At 36.8% G+C, this 13,150-nt stretch overlaps 1 protein-coding gene across 1 annotated transcript; it reads left to right on the top strand.

Annotated features, from left to right (window-relative positions):
- The first annotated feature begins 1,450 nt into the window (after positions 1-1,450).
- LOC140237715 (phosphatidylcholine transfer protein-like) lies at positions 1,451-12,061 on the top strand. The gene is made up of 6 exons (XM_072317635.1): positions 1,451-1,567; positions 7,545-7,662; positions 8,102-8,181; positions 8,995-9,163; positions 9,822-9,889; positions 11,984-12,061. The coding sequence occupies exons 1-6, from the start codon at positions 1,451-1,453 to the stop codon at positions 12,059-12,061; spliced, it is 630 nt and encodes a 209-aa protein (XP_072173736.1).
- Positions 12,062-13,150: the final 1,089 nt, after the last annotated feature.

Below are 13,150 nucleotides of genomic sequence, written 5' to 3' on the forward strand. Positions count from 1 at the left end.
GCGTATGTCTGTGTGTGTTTGTGTGTGTGTGAGTGTGATGGAGAGATAGATTATGTTGATCTGAAGTCAAGAACAGATGAAGTACTTAGTAAGACTTAAAATGGAGTCAAAAGGGGCCTGAGCTTTCGATCCTAGCAGAGTCTTCATCAGAGGCAATGACAAACAGGCAGGGAAAGCAATCGCATAATAAGGACTACACACAACGAGAACAGTCGGGGGAGGGCTAGGGACACAGAACAAAGAAAACAAAAGGGAAAGGTTGGAAGTCAAGGGCAAGGAGCCCAACAAGTAAAGGGAGGGGATTAAAGTAGGAAGGCCGTGGACAGACAAAAGGCAGAGGAGGGTCAGTGATGATCCCAAGGATCATTGGGAGCAACCCGTGACGGATAAGGATGAATAGGGAGGTAACATCAAATAAGATAAGGAACGACAGAGGGATAAAGAAAGGAAATGAGTGAAATAGCAACAGCATGGGGGGGGGGGGGGATAAACAAGCAGTGAGCCCTAACATGGTGTACCAAGAAGAGGCAACAAAAAATGAAAGTGAGAGTCAGCCAACAACTGCGAGTTACAAAACATATATGAAAGTATAATCATATAAAGTAATAATAATAATGATAATAACAATAATGATGATAATGACAATAATAAGGTATAGATATATCCATCATACTATCTGCCCAATTAAGTGTCTGTTCATGTGTCAATCATAATTCATCAAACGTATACTGTACTGTACTGTACTTTATAATCATAATTTCTTCAATTTATTTTTCTGCTGGTCTATCATTCAGATTTGTTTTCTATTTATAGTTACTAGTAGTCACCTCATTGATGTCTGATGCTGTCTGATAATATATCATAAATCATTTATGTTCATCAAGTACAGTGTAATTTAATTCGCTCAGCAAAGATTTTTATGTAAAAAAACCCAAACAAACACAAAATTGTTCATACGTCATTGCATACACTGAGAATGAGAGAGAAAGAGAGCTAATGAGTTTTAGACTCAATTCTGTTATCACTGCCCATGCACATTAGTTTCATTTTTCTGAAAGTATGGTTATACTTCCTGTGGAAATGTGTAGTGAGCCATTGTCAAAAGCCCCCAGAACTTGTCTTTTACAAATAGAAAAATCACAAGTACCGGTATCATTTTTATTTCGTGAACGCGAATCTCATATTTTGTGCCTTATCTCCATGGAGAACAGCCGCCACGGGCAGGCGAACCGAAACTCCTATCCGTGGGAACCCCGTGGTATTCCACCCAGCCGGGGATACAGGGACCCGCCCCCTTCGATCGCATAAACCCTACGCCAACGTAGTGTAGGATCTTTCCCAAGGGAGCGAGGCGGCCCTGCCCTTCACCTGCAGCTAGCTGAGTCTTGCCTTTGACCGCGAGCGAACCGGAAGATTAGCGGAATTAGAACAGGAAGAAAGAGCGGCCACGATGTTTACTGACGAACAATTTGAACAGGCCATCAAGGAATTGGATGAACCAGACCTCACTGACTACGAGTTTTTCACTGAATCTACCGGAGTTAAAATTTACAGAAAATACAATAGTGTGAGTATTGTAACTGACCTACTTGACATGAATGAGCGGACTCCGGAGTGAACATGAAGTCGGTAGATCTAGTTATCTTCAGTCCCAAGGCCCGGTATTGATGGGGGGAATTTTCAGCATAAGAAGTGTGATGTCACGAATAGGACGAATGGCACATCGAAGAGTGGAGTCTGTTAAGTTAACCGTCTAAGAGTATGTTTCGTTTATTGGGCTAAGGTAAATACAACATTTTAGATGCATGGCTGAGGTCTCAGATCTATTTGTTGCTAGGAAACCGTATTCTTGGTAGACAATCCTACCAATGAGAGCTAACGTTAGAGTCTCGAGAGTAGAGATCAGACGTAGATTAGAGATCCACTAGCATCTAATTTTACGCTTCTGTAAAATTTACTGTGTTTGGTCGGTCATTATTCTTGTGTCACAGCACTACAACTAAACACAACAAATAAGGTTTTGACTCAGTCATAAAATGCTTGACTCTACAAAAGGACCATTACCATAGCCATAAGGAGAAAGGGTTCACTATCTTATATGAGTTCGAATACTAAGTCAGTCTAGAATTGTCAATTTTATAGTAAACTTTTCTGGTGAAAGTGGAGCAAACCTTATTGTAAAATTTGGTAATTGCGAGTGGGAGAAAAGGAAGTACTGTAAATCCTGTGCTTGGCAGCAATCGTCGCTGGGGTGACAAGACCTTGTATCTCAAATTTTGGTGAAAATGACTTTTTTGCATTAGTGGCCAAATAATCAGTTAAGTTATGTCCTGTCCAAATCCCAGCTGTCTTACCCCAAAAATGAAGCCACCACGGCATGTCAAAGGAACGGCTATCCCATTCAGTATAGTGCTTTGGCCGCCATGTTTTTTGGCTCTCCTGAACATTTGACATTTTTGAGATACGAGGTCTTGTCGCCCCAGCGACCATATATATATATGGCCCGTTTCACGGTTAGGCGCCACTTTTCATTTTTTTTTCAGTTTTCAGTCTACTACACAGAATAAGAGTAGATTCATGAAATGTTTTGATATGCATATGTTAGACCCCCATGGGGTCTACCTCCCATAGCATAACGAAAATGCAACTCCAAAGCATTTGCTCACAGTGAGGCAAGATGTGCCCAAATCGGACCCACTGTGTGTCAACCTGGCAAACATCCCTTTTTTGCAAACTTTGCCATTCTGTATCATATCTAGCTATGAGTTAAGTGAACATATCTATGTTAAGTCTATGAGTAGCCATAATGAATCATATCAGAGTTAAAAAGTTTGAACTCCTTTTTGTTACATTTTTTCCACCCCAAAATTCTCTTGGTGGATGTGACATTGTCCGTTCACATTCAATCATCTGCTTATATGGGTTGTGTAAGTAAGAAAACAAAGGCAAGTCTCAGGAAAATAATGTAAAAGTAAAGTATAGCTTTGTATGAGTGACTGTAGAAAGTTTGTTTGTGCTTCAGTTCCATCTGATGAAATGACAGTAATTTGAAAACAAAATTTAAATGTCCGTTCACATTTTTGTCACATCCACCAAGATTTTATAAATCTATAACTTTTTAATGGTTTAGATTATTTCTAAAATTTTTGCATAAATCAATGATACACAGTTGGGTGGCTATCCCTCTGAAACAATTTAGGATTTGAAATTCAAATGCTTTTTTTATTTCACAAAACATGGTGTCCGTTCACACATGTCACATCCACCAGCCTTGTCAGAAACACATTTTGGTGTGCATCTCAGTAAATACTGGTCCAGTTAACTTTAAATCTCAACACATTTTAGACTCTTTAGTAACCTTATAAATGCCACTGATTTTGAGATTATTATGAAACTAAAAATTTGAAAAACTTAAAAAATATGTGAAATGCCCTGGTGGATGTGACATTTTAAGATGTGAACGGACATTTCCATGAATATCACGTAAAATCTAGGGACAACTTATTTTTTGGGGGACAAAATATGTTTAGATTTAAAAAAACATGTCTTTCCCAAGATATCTAGATATCAGACACCCACTTTTATACCACATTCACTATAATTTTACATTAGAATACTTGTTCACAGTGAGGATGTAGTATGATTTTGTCACTGTGACTGTGAAAACTGATGTTCTACATATTCTAATCAATTTTCCAGATAATTAATCTCAAAAAGGCAAAAGAATATAAATGTTATTTAATTACATTGATTAGACCTCTCCTGTATACTGTATTCAATAAGTTTAAAAATGATTGAATATGTGGTGGATGTGACATTTTGGGGTGTGAACGGACACACAGTATATCTCCCCAATGCACAGCATTTTTCAGCATTAGTTCCCAATGCTTCACGCAGCATCAAGACTTGAACACAGTGTGAAATGATCCACAACCATTGGAATGGTTAACTTATATTGAGGGGTGAAAAAAAAAAGTTAAATTGATTTATAAATCACTTTACTGCAACTGATTGAAAATTGCCCTTCAACATAAGTAAGCACCAGTTATGCAGTGTTCTAGTAGTAGCCATGACAAAAAATAATGGGCATTCAACTTGGGTCAGATTTAAACCAGCTATCTCCTGATGTTTAGTTTCCAGTGAAGGTACAGTGAAGGTGATTCACAGAGATAATGGTATGGGTCCATCTCACTGAAGGGGTCCGTTTAACCCCACTTTCCAATGCATTTTTAGAAAGAAAGGAATTTTTGCTTCTTTCTTCTTCTTCAGTGTTTTATGAGTATAACCAAATGTGTGATGAAAAAATCATGGCCATATGATACTCAAGCTGGATTTAAATCAACCATCTCCTGATTACCAGACTAGCGTCATATCCACTAGACTACCAAGCTTCCGCTACAGAGCCCGTGCTAGTTCTACGATGTACATGTATGTGATCCTGTGCAGTAGATACTGTGTATTTACCTGGTATTCAAATAAATGAATTCTTACATCAAGTTGTTTTTAAGTGGAGCTGATTGACAAGTTGCCCCTTGTCGATGTACAATAAGCACCAATTATTCAGTGTTTATAGTTGTAGTCCTAATAAAAAATCATGAGCATACAACTCTGTAACCAACAAGCTCCTTATTATTAGGCAGGCATTGTAATTCATATCCACTAAACTGCCTCAACCCCAACAGCCAACCAGTGCTCCTTCCAATTCTTTTTAGCAGAGGGTAAGTCAATATTTATGCAAATAAATAAACCCTTGTATCAAGTTGTTTTTATTGCAACTGACTGACAAATTGCCCGTTGTTGAGAAAAAATAGCATTATTCAGTATTAGCCATGATTAAAAAAAAAAAAAAATACACTTGCTGTATGTGCTTCACAAGATTACATGTTATAGCCAGCTATCAAAAGCTCATTAGGGTTGTTCATTATTCCCAATGTTTGTTATTCTGAAACACACAAATTCCCTTAACTTACAGGTTCGTTCAGCGAAAAAATGAGAGAGGGTTTATTTTTCTGAGGCTTTGTAAATCCAAGAATTAGATAAAGGTCATTATTCCAAAGGTTCATAAATCCAAATATGAAATAAGGCATGTTATTCTGAAGGTTTGTTCATATGAAGGTGTAACAAGTTTTGTTAACCCTAAATTATTATTTTTTAATCTGAATACATAATGATACTCATAAAGCAAAAAAGGAAATAAAGTTTGTTATTTCCACCAAAAAAAAAAAAAAAATGAATGGTCTTCAATTGACAAAGAATGGCTTATCCTGGTGATGATATAGGAGAGGTGGAAGGGTGGTATATGGATGAGGAGGAGAAAATTCTTCTTTTTACAGAACACAAACTATACAAATAAAGATTTTGTTTTGTCAATATGTAGGGCCTATGTATACCCTGTGCATTAACATACTTACAGTGGTGCTTCAATATCAACAAACTCTGGCAAATTAGAAATGTGATTTTTAACTGACATGATAAAGTTTATGGGTGGAATCCTGGCAGGTGACATATGTGAGAGTTATTGTAGCTTTTGCCTGTGCTGTAGATTTACAATGCATAATGCACACAGGGTCATGACCACATAATCTGCATTTTTTGTTATTATTATTGAGGATTGGTCCTTATACCAGGTTTTCACTTTTAAAGTTTGTCATAGGTAGAAACTATAGGTAGGACAGGTTAAGGTAAGATTAAGACTCACATTACTTGTACCTTTTCTTTTCGGTACCCTGGGAAAACACTTAACTGCACATTGGAGATTTTGATCACAATAAAAATGTCACATTCACCATGTTGGATATCATTTACTGTGAGAAAAATTGAGTGCATAATTGCTCTATCAGAAACATTATGTATGACTTCATTGGTTAAAGAGTAAGGATGTCATTACTATGTTGATGAATTTATTGTTTTATTCATATGCAGTTCACATAAATTGAAGGTAAAAAGAATGTCTGTTCACATTTGATTTTGTCACATCTGCACCAAGGAGTTTCAGGCATTCATTGTATTGAAACTTGAGAATACAACTGTATGTGGACCCTTGTGAGCAGTGATTTGCATTCTAAAATGTGGTTTTTCTATGTGGTTCTTCCAAGTAGGATTACTGTTACCAGTTGATGATAAAGAAAGATTAAAATTCGGAATTCTGTTCACAATTTTGGCATCACATCCCCTGTGTTGGATCCAATTTACTCTAAGAAAATTAAGTGAACTGTAGAATTAACAGTGTACATGTATGTCTGCAAAAAGACCTAAAAAATACTTTGGTCATTCAGTGCATGTGAGCCAATAGAAATGTTAGTAATGATTTCAACTATTACTATTAGGTATGAATTGAAGAAGAGTAAAAATGTCCGTTCACATCTCCAATCCGTCACATCCACCACTTATAAGGAATTTCAGGCATTCATAACTTTTACAGGACATGGAACCTTGTCAGCAGTGACTTGTACTTTGAATACAGCATTCTTGATGGTACTGCATGCATTATAATCATTGGTTGCAATGCAAGGTGTGCAGGAAAAAAAAATAAGGAAATTGGTGTTCGGTTCACATGTCACATCCACCGTGTTGGATATTACTGATATCATTTATGCTGACAAAAAAAGAAGAAGCTTTCTTGTGAAACATAATTTGTTTCTTACTGTAAACTGACTTGTGCTGACTGTTCATTGGGTAATCACTTGGCTTATTTCTTTTGTTTATTGCTCAAGGTGTAAAATGTCCGTTCACATCTGTTTTTGTCACATCCACCACATCCTCAAGCTGAAAATTTAAATGTAAAAGTTGAACACTCACAATGTTAATATTAGGTGTGTGTATGTCCCCCAACATAAGCATTATCTCCATGAAATATTACACATCCTGAATGAGGAAGTGTAAAACAAGAGAAACTTTTTGAAGTCATTTACTCTATTTCACACCATATTTTTCCTTCAAAGCGGTACAATTTTCCAATAAATCCAAATAAGAACACAAAATCTGGCATGAAGTTTGCTTAAATATCACTTAATCATGTTACAGTATCAAATTACCTGTTGGACACATAGTGTGTCAGCTCTGTCCATGGTATCATACAGTTATCTTTCAGCAAACTTACCTTCATCTCCTATAGAACCATTCATAATATCAGATATTGTAATAATAATTAAGCTCTGGCATTACATTTTCCATTAAATTCACATTCTTGGGAATAAAAAATCAAGATATTCCATCTCTTAAAGAGAACTTGAAATTTTGACCACTAGGTTGACAAAAAGTGGCGCCTAACCGTGAAACGGGCCATATATATATATATATATATATATTTTAATATTGTAGTTTGAATTTAGACCTATTTGTATTTTATTTACATAATACAGGCCTGCATAATACATGTATGTCTATTGTCTCATGTAACAACAGTGTCATGCATCATGTCTCCAAATGTGGCAACATGTATTCTTGTACGTTTCAAATAGGTCTTCTAAATAATTTTATCAATCTAGTAATTTTTCAATGAAATTAAAGTTTAGACTTTCATTTTCATATATTCCTTTTGACAGACATCAGGCTTGTATGAATACAAGACATTTGGAGGTATAGGTGACGTACCACCTGACATCTGCGCTGCTGTGTACACTGACCTAGAATACAGGAAAAAATGGGACTCGTATGTCAAAGGTAAGGATCAAGTCACTGAATAGCTTGTACTGTTATTTCAAGAGGGATGACTTACTTTAATCAGTATGGAATATATTCTTTATTACATCTTTAAGTAATGTCTAAAAGTTATTATTCTTTGTGTCATTTCTAACTTCAGGGACCAAAGTTTCCTTCGTACTTGATTCAAATTCCAAACCATGATGAAAAATTCTCAAAAAATCAAACAATAATCTTGAAAATTATGACGGGTATGATAAGCCAGTATAGTGAACTATAGTCATCCTGAGGTCACCTGAAGGTCATCTCCATTGTCGAGTATCATGTGTGCTTCTTGTGTCCATAAATTCACTTTTTTGTGTGTGTGAAAAGGAAAGATGAATAATCCTCTCATCACCACTGATTCACAATACAAGTACACTTCATAGAACTTTAGTTTTCTTGTTGATCTTTCTCCTAGAGCTATACACATTCCAGGAAGGAAACAAAGAAGGTGTATACTGGCGTGTGGCCTTCCCATTCCCTCTAGCAAACAGAGATGTATCCTTTGCAATATTGATTGAAACAAAATAATTTTTTTTGTGATAAAAAAGATATATATATTTATGTGTCAGTGTGTGTATACGTATATTTTTTCAATTAAATAAAAAAAAAAGAATGTACATGATTGATTTACACTTTTATCACAATTGAGTTCACAAGACTTAAAAAAAGAGACATGTATTAAGAAGAAATTTGTGATAATCATGCTACATTGCTTAAAGTACATAACATGGACAACCTACGTATATATCAAAAAAGTGTCCAGGTTTAATAACACCAAATGCACTCAAAGAAACCTGATAAACAAGTGTAATGGTGTGCAGAAAAATAAAGAAATCTGTTTTCATAGGAATTGAAGATCCAGGGGGCACATTTGACAGAATTCTACAGGCCATGTAGAGAAAATTAAACACAGACTGATCAGACTGGTTATATCCCCAGCTGGTTAGAAAGAATAATAGGGTGAGAGTAGTAGCCACATCTTTAGCCATCCACATTTTTTTTTTTTTTTTTTTTTTTTTTTGTTGTTAATGAATAATAATCAATGATCTGGTCTTTGTACGCATCTCTAAAACATGTGCTTCTCAACCTTTTTCATCCTGAGGCTCACTTTGGCTCCAACAAATTTTTCGAGGCCTATACGTGTAGTTAGATGAAAAATTACTCTCTTTTATTTTATTTCTGGCTGACATCACAGCCCTCCTACTAGAGCTTGGAGGCCCATTGGTCGAGAAGCATGGTCTTAGGTCATCTCCAGTTGAGTCCATTTTGTTTCCTTAAAGCTGTGTTCACCTTTTAAAATTCCGCCAGTATGTGTTTATGAGAGAAACCAGAGAGTTTGACAGGGATGGCCGGCATATATGGGTGTGTCTCGGGCGGAGCACTCCGTTTCCGTCCAAGCAGGAGAAGTCGGGCGTGGTCAGGGTCAGAGACTTCTACCAGAGCATGACCATAACTGCAGACAAGAATGGTACCAAAGGTAATTTCTCCCTGCAGCTGTGCGCAGTCGCCATCAGTTGCTAAAAACTGTCTGAGATGTGCTCAGAATTAAATTATGTAGGGTACATCTTCAGGAGGACCTTAAATTGGCCAGAGTTACCGTGTCATATGTTATGTCACAAAAAAAAGATGGTTTCTCCTTGAAACTTTGGGATGAAGTAAATTCCCTCTGGCTGTGAATGTATTGTTGGAAAATACAGTGCTGTGTTGCCATTTAATGGGTCATTGTGATCTTTCTTTATTTCTTGAGGTAAAGTTCATTCATGATATTTTGCTCCATAGTAATATGTGAGAGTTGCATGACCATATGAGCTGTTTTATTGGGACCTCCTTCATTGATGGAGCATTGTGTCATAGAGGTTTTACTCACCGGTAAATATTATGAGGATGTTGCATTCTGAATATGTTTGACTCACAAAACTGTTCACATTTTTCGTTTCCATTTGATTTCTCCAGTGTCTCTGTCTTTCTTGAAAATAAATCAGAATAGAGGTAACGTCGTCTGGATTCATGTTGCTTACTATCAACGCAGCAATGTAGCCATATGATGTCTTAGAATGGTGCAATAATGTTCGTAGACATTATGTTTTTGGTTGAATGTCATTAATGAATGCGATGTGTATCTATCCTCCACCCAGCTTTCATGGAGTACTATGATGATCCAAGGGGCAATATTCCAACGTGGCTTATAAACTGGGCTGCCAAGGTAACAAATCATTCTCAGCTCACCCTTCCTTTAATATAAAAATGTATGCTATATTTTAAGAAAGCCTATAGAGTAGTACACAACATATATTTGGTAAACCATGGTACATCTTACCAGTTTTGGATTTAATATTTTCAGCAAGAGTGTGTCAATCTATTGGCTTGTGGTATGGACCTATAATCAATTTGTTGTCAGTTCAAGGCCTAGTCATGACACCAAAATCTTTATGCAAGGCCAGTTACTGCAGTTAAAGATGCCTGTGCTTTCTTCTCGTGGCTTGAACATTTAGTGACATGTTATGGCAAGTCTGATGTATATTGTCCTGTTTCATAAAGCTGTTCGTAAAGTTATGCATGACTTTACGAACGACTGGAATATGAAGTGCCAAGATGTGTGCAATTTATTTCCCGTTATGTTTTAACAAAGTATGACTGTATGTCAATATTTCATCTATATTGGGGCAAAAATGCACTTTCAACTAGAAACGTATGTTAACACATAGAATAATCATTGTCATCTGCAAGTTTCAACTTTAGCTATTGAAATTAGCAACAATTAGGAAACCCTCTTCGCTTGCCATATCTAAGTCCGTAAAGTCGTGTGTAACTTTACGAACAGCTCTATAAAACAGGGCCCACGTCTTGTATTAGAAAAGGGCATTCGAAGAGGATGTGATGGGGAGCTAAGACTGATGTTCTTTCAACCGTTATGTGTTAACTTATTTTGCAGTGTCTCAGCTTTCCTTCACTGTCTTTAAAAAACAAAACAAAACAAAAACAAAACACTGCGGCAAGGGTTCAGTGGTGTAGCAACCAATCAATAGTAAACAACAGAGCATATGTAGGTGCATTGGGGATAAGTTCGGCTAATCCCTCCATGCAGCTTGTGATGCATGGTGCAGCTCTACTGAATAATATGCAAGCTTGAGAACATTCAGAGAAAAGTTGCGAGTATCTTTCTTATGATTTTCTCTGCCCATGTATTGCAATATCTGACTAGTAGTGCAGCACTCAGAAGTGTCCACAAGTAGCACACAAAGAGTTCAGAGAAGTTGTAGGTTTAAAGGTAGGGGATACCTTTTGCAGACCTCCCAAAATGCAGCAAAACATTAAATATGAACCTCAGGGGACTTGTTTAGGCCACTGCTGAGAAATTTGGAAGTCAACAGTTATCTACAATTTGAATAATGCACAAAACTCAACTACTCAGTAGTTCTGTGTTTCAGCCACACTTAAGCCTTTTTGTTGCAGTCTTCTGTATCTTTTATCTATAAACACAAATCTAAAAGTATAAGAGCTGATGTAATAACATATAGAGTGTGTGGCAAGAATGTATATAGAAATGTTTGTAAGTTTTGATGAACTTTCTTCACAAAAATATACATGATGGACACACATGCAGTGCATGGGTCTGCAAAGGTAGCCTAGTAATGTACTGGAATTTACGGTGAGCCCCGAAAAAAATTCAATTCAAAATCTAATGGTCAACAAAAATGTACTAAATGTTACCTTCCACTTTCAATACTTTATGGGAGTTTCTAAAATGATAACTCTCTTCAACATACCACTGTATTTATACAACTCTTCATTTAAGGCATGCAAATGGGATTCCCTACCTTTAAACAGTTTAACTCTTTCTATGCCATGGTGTAAAACCCCTGTGTGCCACATTATTCTGAGATAGCAACACCATCACTTCGGGATAACGTTCCGTTTTGTTTTTGTTTTTTAAAATCTATGTAACCTTTATAGATTTTGTTACCCTGGACGTGTAAGTAATGAGCAAAGTTGTAGAGAAAATGTCCAGCAGCTGCATTATTGTTTAAAAGGCATGACTTTTGCGGACAGAAACTTACAAGTACATGGAAATCCAGTAAGGAACACCCCTTGATAGTCAATCACCACATAAAATGCAAGCTACATAATATGACAGAAACTGAATTGCGAGAAACGCTTTCATTGTATTTCTGCATTTGGCGATTTATCGTTCGTTTTGGGCAGGTTTGCCTGTTTGAGCAGAATATGCAAAGTTGGCATGCCGTCGACTGAGTCAAGCGTATGAACGTGGCACAAATGTTTCTTTTTCTTTTTACAGACTGGTGTGCCAGGCTTCCTCAAGACCATGTTGGCAGCATGTCAAGGTTACAAACAATTTCTGGAGTCCAAGAAATGACTTGCCAGCCAGGTAGCAACTCAAAACTAATGCATCCTAGCAGAGGGAACAGCCAATTTCATGATTTGTTGTAGTATGTGGATATTTCCCTCTCAGTGCCATTTTGCATGGTAATGAGCGATACACTGTGAAGTGATACAAACATACATTGTTTTTTAAGACAGGATGCAAGAATGCATCATGTATCAGTGATACAGTTTTTACATAATTATACGTTCCATATGTTCCATATTGTATGCACAAAACTGAACGAAAGATTTTTCCTCAGTAGCCAGAAAAGCTTGTCCCACTTTGTGGTAACTTTTATAGTGACAACCAATGATGTAAAATTGGTTTGGACTCAGGGTGTAACAAGAGATTACCAGAAGCTCTAAATACAGGTGGAGATATTGCAGATAAGTTACAGTAGATCATGCCTCCCCCCCCCCCACCCCCCCCCCCCAAAAAAAAAATGAATTAATGTATTTGTTTGGAAACTCTCCTGTTTTTGCTAGGTGGAATGATAAACTTGTGAAGGAGCATAGAGATTGAATAACCCCTATTGTCAAGTGTTAATGTAGATATAATTATTGATGGAAGATTATTAATGTTATCAGGCTTCAGTTACATACGCCTGTCATTCCATATCAGGAGACCTACATATGTGCTGCTTTAAGACATCTATCACACATCTATCACATCAAAAGTCTGATTTTAGAGTCAATTGTGACCTGCCACAACAAAAGGATCCAAAAGTCGCTGACGGCAGAGCTGAGATAATCGAATTTGAAGTCAGATCATCAAAATCGATCCAAACCGTGGAGTTTCTCTTTCCAGCATAATTTTGTAGTGTAATGTTTTGTTCATCTGCTGCTGAAATTTCGAAGATAAATTAACAAAGGAAAGGCAAGAAATTAGCATTTTTCTGGGCCATGATTTTCCGACTTTCAACGGAACAAAATCGTGTCCAAAGATTTTGATTTAACACCGCATATAGACTCCGCCCCTATCATGCTTGGAGCATACCTTCTATTGTCAAGAGGTGAAATTGTCTTATCGCCCCTTGATCACGATTGCGTTGGAAGGGAAACTTTGAAGGCGGTTTTCTCG

Source organism: Diadema setosum, chromosome 14 (assembly GCF_964275005.1).
Source record: "Diadema setosum chromosome 14, eeDiaSeto1, whole genome shotgun sequence".
Lineage (NCBI taxonomy): Eukaryota > Metazoa > Echinodermata > Echinoidea > Diadematoida > Diadematidae > Diadema > Diadema setosum.

Excerpts from the sequence above, each read along its gene's own strand:
- LOC140237715 (XM_072317635.1), top strand. The coding sequence starts at position 1,451 with ATGTTTACTGACGAACAATTTGAACAGGCCATCAAGGAATTGGATGAA. Across the intron at positions 8,182-8,994 it reads TCCCTCTAGCAAACAGAGAT|TATGTGTTTATGAGAGAAAC; the intron begins GTATCCTTTGCA and ends AAATTCCGCCAG. Across the intron at positions 9,890-11,983 it reads TTATAAACTGGGCTGCCAAG|ACTGGTGTGCCAGGCTTCCT; the intron begins GTAACAAATCAT and ends TTCTTTTTACAG.